Genomic DNA, 11,468 nt, shown 5'->3' on the forward strand with positions numbered 1-11,468 from the left:
CCCAACGGCCCAGGGCTGGGGGCGGGAGGGCGGAGGCAGGCGGGGGTCGGAGGGACCACGCGTCGCCCAGGCTTCCGACCCCGCCTCGCCCGGCTTCGCTGCCGCGGCACCCTCTCTCTAGTCTCGCGGAGTTCGCCTGTCGCTGGCCGCCTCCATCGGGCCGGGCTGTGTTCAAGGCTGCGCAACCTTCCCTGGCTGGCGTTGGGAGTGGGTGTGTTGACCTGCTCCTTGAGTTGCCTCCTGCTGAGGTGTCAGGTGTCCCCAGGCGAGGGGAGCGGAGGCGCCCTCACCGCGTTCGCTTGTGGCGCGCCTCTCAGGACTCGCACACTTTCGGAATGCGTTAGGGTCTTCTGCCCTGACAATCGGTTGTTTCACTTTAGCCCCATCACGTATAGGATGAAGCTTGGGGTTTTTTGGAAGCAATTCCACCCTCACCTCCCAAAGTCAAAACAAGGCAGATTGCAGAAGCCTGAAGTCGCACCTCAGGTCAGAACATGCTATTTCGACTAAAAGCTCCCGTTGCTAGATTCTCCCTTAGTCACTGTTGGAAGCACTGTAATTTTATCTAACTGGCGTCATCCCAATAGGTTAGGCATTGCAAAATAAATCAGCACTTTGCTCCATCGCTTCAGTGTTTTTCCCCCCCGCCAGTAAGTTCTCATCTAACATTTTTCCTCTCCCCTACGTAGCCTCTTTTACCACCTACTATTCCGTATAGTCTAGAATATATGGTTCAAGCAGGAGAGATTTTCCAATATGATGATTTTAGTTAGGATACTAAAATCAACGCTGCCCAGCCCCTTTAAGCTACAATAATATGAATTATTTTAGTCTAAATATACTTCTGCCCTTTCAATTTTTCCTATGTCTTGTGTGTAAAGTATATTGTATATCAAAGACAAATAATGAAGACAGTTCTTAATATGTATAACACAACTCTATTGCTCAGATTCTTTATAATTCTGGAACCGTTTTCCATTATATTTTGATAGCATGTACTATATGTGATAATTGTTTACTACCTTGTATGATGGTATTTACAGAGCTTTCAGTTCTTAGATCTTTCACATGTAGTACAGAACCTCATTATATAAATAAATATCTGTTATTTATCAATGTATTTATAGACAGTGGATATTCAGATCCTGTCTGAAAACATTTCCATTTCACTTATTGATTTACTGAAGTGATGTTTATTTTGTGACAAATGGCAGACATTGTTTTAACTGTTGGGGATACAGTAAAGGGCAACCATATATTGCTTCTGCAACTTAAAGCAGCCTTAGCTCTTCTTCCTTTCTCTACTGTCAGACTTTTGAATCTCAGCAGTGTACTCTAGAACATTCCTTTTTTTCTGGCCTATGTCTTATGTAGGAGAAACAGGTTATACTCATTCCACTGTTTGCCTTCCCCAACGCTGCCCAGCCCTTTTAAGCTACAAATATAGTAGAGTGATCCCATCATCAGATTTTCTATGTGCATGGAAGTTTTTTCTTTACCTGTCTTTAGTAAATTCAAGTTCTCTAATCCCAAAGAAGCCTGATTTGAGAACTTGAAAAAAAATGAGAGGAGAGTTTCAAGCACATGTTGATCTTCATTTGAAAATATAAGCCAATATGCATGTATTTGGATATGTTATATAGATAACCTAAAGAATGTGGGGCTGGGTATGTGGCTCAAGCCGTAGCGCGCTCGCCTGGCATGCGTGCGGCTTCGGTTCAATCCTCAGCACCACATACAAACAAAGATGTTGTGTCCGCCGAAAACTAAAAAATAAATAAAATATTTAAAAAAAAGAATGTGATGGCTAACCACCCCCCGCAAGTGGGGTCACATTTTGTTGCCCAGGCTGATCTGGGCTCAAGTGATCCTCCTACCTCAGCCTCCCACATGCCACTCACTGCCTGGCTTTGATTTTTTTTTTTAAATAGTCTATTACATATCATATCTAAATGATACCTCCTTTAGAGTAGTCACTTATTTTGATGATGTTCCTCTTTTGGAATTTCTGTGGCATAGTTTTTGTGAATGTCTTCTTTGATGCCTTATTTGCTGCTTTTAATCGTGATTAACTTTTTAGAAATCAGTGTCTCCCATGACTACTACTTGTAAGGGAATGTTACATGATTGGAAATTTCTAATGTTTCTAAAACATACTCTGTGGCCGTATTTCTATGATATTCTGGACTTGACTTTCCAAAACTACACATATCACATAGATCCAAATACAGAGTATCTTTTTACTTAGTAAGGAGAAATGGAATAAGCTTAAAATGATTCCCCAGTGATTCACAAATGGCCCAGAATGTTCTCTGAACATATTCATTTTTCTATATAAAACATCTCAGTGCCTAACAGAATGCTGTGGAGATAAAAATTAGTTCTTAAATATGTATTTTTCTTAGTTGTAGGTGGACACAGTACTTTTATTTCATTTTTATGTGGTGCTGGGGATTGAACCCAGTGCCTCACACATGCCAGGCAAGCGATCTACCACTGAACCACAGCCCCAGCCCAGAAAAAATAATATTGAAATAAGAGAATACCATGTTAGAGTTGTTTCTGTGATTTCAACCCTGAGAGCAGACTATATTATTTTATTTAGTTTTGTTTTGGTACCAGGGATTGAACCCAAAGGCACTTAATCACTGAACTGCTTTTATTTATTTATTTTTTTATTTTGAGATAGGAATCTTGCTAAGTTGATAGAGTCTCCCTTAGTTACTGAGGCTGGTTTCAAACCTAGGATCTCCTGCCTCAGTCTCCCAAGCTGCTGGAATTACAGGCATGCACCACCAACACCTGGCAGACTATATTGTTTTGAAAGTCTTGTATTTCTATTAACTTAGCAAGGATGAAATCCAAGACATTAAGTTATCTATTATAGAAGCTGGTTATTAAAAGGTTTTAGTAATGTGGGAGAACCACAAACCACTCACTGCCAGTTAAGAAAAAGAATTTACCATTTGTTTGTATAATCTTTGGAAATATGTTTTATAAGGATGCTTTCAGTTGCGGGTAGTGAAAAAAACAACTCAGAATTGTTTAAATAGTGAAGGAAATTTATTAGTACTTGTAATTGAAAAGTACAAAGGGAGCCCTGGCTTCAGGAAAGACTCAGTGCTACCAACAACTTGGTTTCTTTTCATTTCTTTCCTCTAACTTCTGTTATTTGTTCCTGAAGCTTAACTTCCAAGAACCCTTGAAGCAGCTGCCTGGGCTGTAGGCTTCCTCATTCAGATATAAAAAGAATGAGAGTGTCTTTCTTTGTTTTGTTTTTGAGGTAATGGGGATTGACCCTGGGGGCACTCTACCACTGAACTATATCTCCAGTTCTTTTACTTTTTATTTTGAGACCAGGGTCTCCCTAAGTTGCTGTGGCTAGCCTTGAACTTGTGATCCATCTGCTTCAGCCTCCAGAGTAGCTGGGGCCTGGATGAATGAAAGTGTCTTTATTTCCGTGCTTCTCTGCAAAAATCCTCACACCTAGTCTCTAATTGTTTTTTGTTATATCACATGACCACTCTTGATTTATCACTGTAACCACGAAATTTGGGTTTTACTGATTGACTTAACCTAGATCAAATGCTGTACCCTGAAGTCAGAGATTGAATCATCTTCCTTGGAATTGTTTGATCCCAGGGGGAAGTATATCCAGAAAGGAAAAGCAGATGCTACATGTCCTCTACAAAGTGCTTACTTAGCACAGCTTATTTATTCATTCATTGAACAAATTTGCTGAGCATCCACTAGATGCCAAACACTTCGGGGTCTTTGCCATCAGGGAGAATGCTCTCCAGTTGCAACTGCAGAGGTATGTAGAGTAGCCAGGTGCGGTGATGCACTCCTTTAATCCCAATGACCTGGGAAGCAGAAGCAGGAGGATAGCGAGTTCAAAAACCAGCCTCAACAACTTAGCAAGGCCCTAAGAAGCTTAGCAAGGCCCTGCTTCAAAAATAAAAGGTGAAAAGGGCTGGGGATGTGGCTCAATGGTTGAGCACCCCTGGGTTCTATCCCTGGTACCAAAAAAGAAAAAGTATGTAGGATAGCCAGATACAAATTATTTATGATTCTTTCTCAGAATTTGGTTTTAACATTTTTAATTATAAAATAATAGATGTTAATATATGTTTAATAATCATGATAGAATCTAAATGTTAACCTTAAGAGAGAGAATGATAGAATCTAATTTTTTTTTTGCATTTCTCTTATGTGTTTATGCCAAATAGTTTTTTCTTTAAATATGAATTCAGTCTTCTAAAACTGTTTGGTAGTTTTATTTAACACTTCTGGATGAATCTCACAGAGTTCTCATATCTAGATATGCTTTGTTTTATGCACTTTTTGCCAGTGAGATGGCAATATTGGCCACAGGCTTTGGGACTCACATCCCTTTGTATTAAAGGATATTTATTACATGTTAGACTTATGTTGTCTCTTAATGTTCTTTGATATACATGCTTTCCTAAACCAAGGTTTGGAAACAAATCCGTAGAGGAGTCACATATGAGGAGATGGCATTTTTCTTTCTCTCATCTATAAATATTATCTGAGCTGAAACTAAAATTTTCAGTGAGAAGAAAGAGTGTTTATTGATGTTAAAACCTGTTTACATATAGCCATGTGATGGACAGTAGCTAGCTAAACAAACCTTTTAAGATCCTAAAAGTGGGGGCGGGAGATCCTAAAAGGGACATTTTTCAGTGTCAGCTGTATCAACATAGATATGTGTTCCTTTCCATATTCTGTGTACTCTTCAATGCTTACTTGACTGATGCATTAGTATAGTGTCTTGTTCTTAGTAGACATTCTGTTGGTATTAGTAGATTTAATTCACCTGGATAGAATGAATTAAAAATTGCACTAATTTACTAAGCCTTCTTGTGTTTATGTCTTCAAAAGATTTATGAAATTATCCAATTTATTTATTGGCTAAAAACTAAATGAGTTAGTCTATTTCTTCCTTACAAGAATTTTAAATATTCAGCATAATACAAAGTTATTAAAGTTTATTTGAAACAACTTAATTAACCAAGACTTATAGCTACAAATGAATATTATATAGAAATGTTCTCTATATAATAAAACAGTGAATTATTTTAAACAGTGAATTAAGTATTTAAAGTTATTGATCAGTATTTCTATATTTCAAAGTACTTATAACAACCCTGTTTTTTGTGAACTAAGTGTTAGAAGTGAATGAATTAACTCTAGTTGTTGAATATGAAAATATAAAACTTTATATAGTGTCTGCATTTTTTGTTTAGGAACAGATGTTGTCATTGTAAAAAATGGAAGAAGAATATGTGGAACAGGAGGTTGTTTAGCCAGTGCACCTTTACATCAAAACAAAAGCTACTTTGAATTCAAAATCCAGTCTACAGGTTAGTATAATGGCACTTTATTATTTCAGGTCTTAATTGTTCTGAATATTAAGAAAAATTTTAAATATATGAAAAAGATTCAGTAGGTAATAAAAAAAGGTTCCAAACTCTTTCTTAGAATACCTGAATCTTCCACTTGTCATTGTGTGATCCTGGTTAAATTAGTCAATTTTGTTAAACTAGATTCCGTTTTCTCTTCTATAAAATAGGATTATAAGAGCTGTCTTTTTCCCTCCCTCACAGAAAGTGAGAAAAAAGTATGAAAGTGTCTTACTGAGTATGCTGAGTAAATATAAGATAGTAGCATTATTAAGAGGTTTTAANTTCCTTCCTTCCTTTTTTGCTAAATTGCTGAGGTTGGCCTAAAACTTATAATTCTCCAGCCCCAGCCCTCCAGGTAGCTGGGATTACAGGTGTGTACCATCTTGCCTGTCTTGTTTTCTATATTAGTTTTTATTTTTTTAATATGTTTTAGTTATCAATGGACCTTTATTTTATGTTTTTATTTGCAGTGCTGAGAATTGAACCCAGGGCTTCACACATGCTAAGCAAGCACTCTACCACTAAGCTACAACCCCAGCCCCTCTATATTAGTTTTAAATAGTGATTTTTCTTAAAGGACTATATAAATCTGAATCTGTCATTTGTTAGCTCACTGGCTGCAAAATATTCCTGGTTACTATAATGTTCTCAAGTGTAACACACTTATTTCTCAAGAAAACTAAGTAGCTTGAGCCTTAAATGTAATAAAAATTTTTATGTGGATTTTCTGTGAAGGATCTCATCCCTAATGATATCCCTAGGATAAATGGATTGTTGGAGTTTGTAGCATTGATCCTATGTTGAAAGCTTGAGGCAATTGTGCACAGTTTGAGGCTTTTTGTTTTGTTTTGTTCTGTTGAATTTGTTACTGTTTTGGTACCAGGGATTTAACCCAGGAGACACACCCCAATCCTCTTTATTTTTTATTTTGAGACAGGGTCTCATTAAGTTACTTAGGGCCTTGACAAGCTGCTGAGGATGACCTCGAACTTGTGATCCTCCTGCTTCAGGCTCCTGAGCCCCTGGGATTATAGGCATGTACCACCAAACCTAGCTGTTCACAGTTCTTTAGGAGTAAGGAGACTGTAGAACCCTGTCTGCAAGTGTAATCCTGTGAATTTAGTATTGTCACCTCCTGTTACTCTCATAACGGTCTTACTTTGGAGGACAAAGTATATGGTCATATTATTTCAAAGGCCAAGATGGTGAAGTGTAGACATGCAAGTTTCTGATGGTCTCACTCAATCCAAAAAAAATTAATATATTGAGAACATGGTCTTATTTTTTTATTTTATTTTTTTTTTAGTTGTAGTTGGACACAATACCTTTATTTTATTTATTTTATTTGGGTGGGGGGGGCTGGGTACCAGGAATAGGACTCAGGAGCACTCGACCACCAAGCCACATCCCCAGCCCTATTTTGTATTTTATTAGAGACAGGGTCTCACTGCGTTGTTTAGCACCTCTCTAAATTGCTGAGGCTGGTTTTGAACTCGCCATCCTCTTGCCTCAGCCTTCCGAGCTGCTGGGATTACAGGCATGTGCCACCACACCTGGCTTATTTATTTATTTTCATGTGGCGTTGAGGATTGAACCCAGCGCCTCGAATGTGCTAGGCGACTGCTGGGCCACAACCACAGCCCCGAGAGAACATGGTCTTTAAACCTTTTTCCATGTATAGAATTTCTCCTGATTTATAAAAAATGAGATGGAAGCAGTTTGAGATAAAAATATAAGTATTCTGTTCGGCCTGTTAAAAGGAAAGCTGCTGTTTCAAAAGTCAACTTAGACCAAAAGGTTTTAATTCACTGACTTCAACTTTTAATAAGGAAATAATTTTATACCTTATCATTGATTTTTCTTCTCTCCATTATATTGTTAACAATATACATTATTTGTCACTTTTTATAGATGCAAAAACTGAAGACAGTAATCTTTCACTGAGAGGTAATCTTGAGAGAACTCCAGACCACTTAAATTCAATGTGTATTTGTATAAATTCAAAACTCAGGGCTTTGTGCATGCTAGGGAAGTGCTTTACCACTGAGCTATACTCCAAGCCCTGTAGCATTTAAAAAAAATTTTTTAAGAGAAGAGTAATCGGGGCTGGGATTGTGACTCAGAGGGAGAGCGCTCGCCTTGCATGCGTGAGGAACTGGGTTCAATCCTCAGCCCCACAAAAAAATAAAATAAATATTGTGTCCACCTATAACTAAAAAAATAAATATTTTAAAAAAGAGAAGAATAATGCAATAACTGGCATTTTTTTTATACATAATACTTACCCCCCCACACACACTTTTTTTTTAATACTTCACTATTTTGGTTGGTTTATTGGATCTTATCTTTTCCTAACTCTATAAAGTGAGTACTTTTAGACTCCACAGTTCACAGATGAGGAATCAGCCATTAATTAATTCGCTCAGTATAACATAACTAGGTCAAGATATGAACTTTAGCAGTACAATGCTTATCTCCTAGGCTGCATCTTATCTGTAGAAAACATACACTTTGCAAACTACTTTTAAAAGTTTTTTTTTAAAGATTCAAAGAAAAGAGTTTAGTGATAATGTGATACTTCTTAATAAAAAACAGTTTATGCTCCCTTTTAAAATGACTTTTTTATATTTGCGTTCTTTCGATTTGGGGGGCATTTAAACCATTGTATTTTTAGGAATATGGGGTATTGGTGTTGCAACTCAGAAGGTTAACCTGAATCAGATTCCCCTTGGCCGAGATGTGCACAGTCTGGTGATGAGAAATGATGGAGCCCTATATCACAACAATGAAGAGAAAAACAGGCTGCCAGCAAACAGCCTTCCACAGGAGGGAGACGTGGTGGTGAGTCTTCTAGTAGCTAGAGCTGCTATCCCCTGTAAATTTTTACACTTGAGCTGCTTTGAGTAGATAACAGTTTTGCCTGGGAGTTTGTAGTTTGGATTCCAAAGCCTGGGTTTGAATCTAATAAGGTGGAACAGTTTCCAGAGAGAGCACTTGGTGTAGATGCCACTGCCTTACCTCATTACCTTCTCCCTTCTAGAGCTGCCACTGGCCGGGGGCATCAGAGGGAGTCCTTGCTCCTCTCAAGTAGATTAGTGACAGATTGGCTGCTGAGCACTATTTCCTACTTCTAGAAGTCACATCAGAGAAAACTTGGCCCCAATTTGAAACATTTGCTGACCTTGTATTAGAAAATAGTAGATATTTTTGAGAATGGAAATACTTAATTTGTTATTGAACATCTGTTTGAAATTTACAGCATTTTAAAATTAGAAGTGGCTGTCTTCATTAAACTTAATCTAATTAAACCTCCTCCACATTCAGAAATCTTCAGAGAACTATACTGAAAATCCTAAGACTTAATTGTAGAAAAGGTTTTTTTAGAAGTTAAGAGTCACATGTTATAAGAATTCTTTATTTTCTTTCCCAAAGGGACTTATTTTACTCTTTACCAAAGCAACTTGTTAAAAATGCAACCCAAAGACCTCATCTTTTTTCCTAGACACTTCTTCTCAACTCATGTTAGCCCTAAAATTTTTAATTGTGGTCTAATCTTCTCTTCTGCAACTTAAAAAAAAAATATGAAAAACGGGGTTTTTAATTGTTTGAAGTTTTTTTTTCCTAAGTTGAAGAAAAGGAGACAAAAGTCATAACCTGTTTTAAAACCTGTCTTTCCCTGTTCTGTTTTTTTTTTTTAAGTAGTTTGTTTATATTCATAGATCATTGCCAGATGTGTATAATATGGAACATCTTTATTTAAGTGGTTATTTCATAAAAGAAAAAAATCTTTGGAGTTAAGGCTGTCAACCTATTTACACTAAAAGATGAAATTCAAACATAAGAATAATCAGTAACAAATGTTTTTCTTTGTTAATATGCTGAACTTCTGTGTGTTACTCTTGCCTTCATATCTTATCTCATTCATGATATCTGATATCACAGATTGAAAGATCTAAGAATGTCATTTTTAGCCTGTCAGCATTATTAAATTACACTTTAAATTTCCATACCCATTCTGATAAAAGAAGAACTAAAAAATAAGAAATATATGCGGGGCTGGAGCTATGGTTCAGGGGTAGAGCACTTGCCTGGCATGTGTGAGGCCCTGGGTTCAATCCTCAGCACCACATATAAATAAATAAAATAAAGATCCATTGACAACTAAAAAATATCTTTAAAAAAAGAAATATATGCAAGGCAAAAAGTAAAATATTATTCATGTGTGTGTGTGTGTGTGTGTGTGTGTTCAAACTCTTGAGAAGAAATTTTGCCAAATTGTTAACAGTTGGCAAAAAGTAGAAAGAATTATAAGACAGGAAAAACATTCTTATGTGCTTTTAGTATCATCATGGCAGAATCAAACCCAGTTTCTAGATCACATAAAAGAACAGATTAAGTTAGAAAATACTTAAATTAAACTTTGCCTTTCTTTGATACTAGGTTTTGTTTTTCTGCTGGAGACTTGGATTTAAAATTCACTTGCTTGCAATAGAGTATATTGCTACCTAGTGGTGAAGGGTGCCTGGATTATAACCTACTTTGTTGAACTGCTACATTTCCTATAGTCCCATAAAGAGATTAACATACTTTCTTTTCTTATATAGTTAGGTTTTTGTTTTTTTAAAACAGACCTCATCATTTAAAAAACTAATCCTGGGCATTAGTTAACTTTATTATTATATATAAATATATAAACTAAAATGAAGCAAAGACAATCTATATACTCTTCATCTTTCTCAATTTTTTAAATTTTTAATAAATCATTGTTTATTCCTAGCTTTGATCAAATTTGAGGAGAAACTTGTATAGCACTTAACACAATGGCTTTTCTGGGCCTTTGCTATCTTATCTAGAAAGGGAAAAAGTTAAGACTTAAATCTATTAGATCTGTTTCTACCTCTAAAAACCTTTTAAAGTGATATAATTTATCCACATTCAGAAATCCTTGAAGTAGTTTGCTTCTTGGTTTGCAATGATTTATCAATTGAAAATCTCTGTTGTCTTTTCTTACTTCTTCAAAGGAAAGATCTCTTTTTGTCATTAGTTAGTAACTACAGGTTGAGTATCCCTCATCTGAACTGCGTGAGACCAGAAGTGTTTCTGATTTGAGGTTTTGGTCGATACTGGAATATTTATATATACATAATTAGGTATTTTGGGAATGAGATCCAAGTCTAAACAGGAAATGCATAGCCTAAAAGTAATTTATACAATATTTTTAGTGTGCCTGTGTTTTTTGACTATGACCCATTGTAGAAAGTCAGGTGTGGAATTTTTCCCTTGTGCTATCATTGTCAACCCTCAAAAAGTTTCAGATAGAGATGCCCAACCTATATTGTATAAAGATATAAAGAGAGGCAGTATGTCATGGTGATTTAAAAGCAAGTATTTGAAACCAGCCTGAATAAATTTAAATCTCAGCTCTGCCATTCCTAGCTGTGCAAGTTTAACCTTTCTGTTCTTTAGCTACCACATTGATAAAAATGGGACTAATAATATCTATCTTGTTTGAGGATTAAGTGAGTACATATGAAGTACCTAGGCGATCTTAAATGTTCTGTAGCATTTTAATAATTATTATTACTAATTGTGCTCTTTTCCCACCATCAGTAATGTATACAAGTAATATACTTTTGGGCTGGGGCTGTAGCTCTGTGGCAGCTCTAGGCAGAACATTTGCCTAGCATGTGTGAGGCACAGGTTCAATCCTTAACATCACATAAAATAAATAAATGAACAAATATAATAAAGGCATGCTGTCCATCTACAGCTACAAAAAAATTTTAAATAAAGTAATATACTTTTATTCCATTATTTGTTTTGAAGCTGTGTGTGTATGGGCGTGTGTGTGTGTGTGTGTGTGTGTGTAATATTTAGTTGTACATGGATACAATACTCTTATTTATTTATATGTGTTACTGAGGATCGAACCCAGTGCCTCACAGATGGTAGGCAAGCACTGTACCACTGAACTACAACCCCAGCCCTATTTTAAATCTTTGGAGCTACTATTTTTTTTTTTTTTTTTTTTTTTTTTTTTTT

At 36.3% G+C, this 11,468-nt stretch overlaps 1 protein-coding gene across 2 annotated transcripts in view; it reads left to right on the forward strand.

Moving 5' to 3' along the window:
* Spryd7 (SPRY domain containing 7) overlaps positions 1 to 11,468 on the forward strand; it is a 22,088-nt gene that overhangs the window by 5,049 nt on the left and 5,571 nt on the right. For both annotated transcript variants that reach the window (XM_015483976.2, XM_048800902.1), the window contains exons 2-3: positions 5,268 to 5,384; positions 8,101 to 8,267. In XM_015483976.2, the coding sequence (XP_015339462.2) occupies positions 5,268 to 5,384; positions 8,101 to 8,267 (284 nt within the window). The remainder of the gene's footprint in view (positions 1 to 5,267; positions 5,385 to 8,100; positions 8,268 to 11,468) is intronic.

The sequence above is a fragment of the Marmota marmota genome, unplaced genomic scaffold (genome assembly GCF_001458135.2).
Source record: "Marmota marmota marmota unplaced genomic scaffold, marMar, whole genome shotgun sequence".
NCBI classification, from domain to species: domain Eukaryota; kingdom Metazoa; phylum Chordata; class Mammalia; order Rodentia; family Sciuridae; genus Marmota; species Marmota marmota.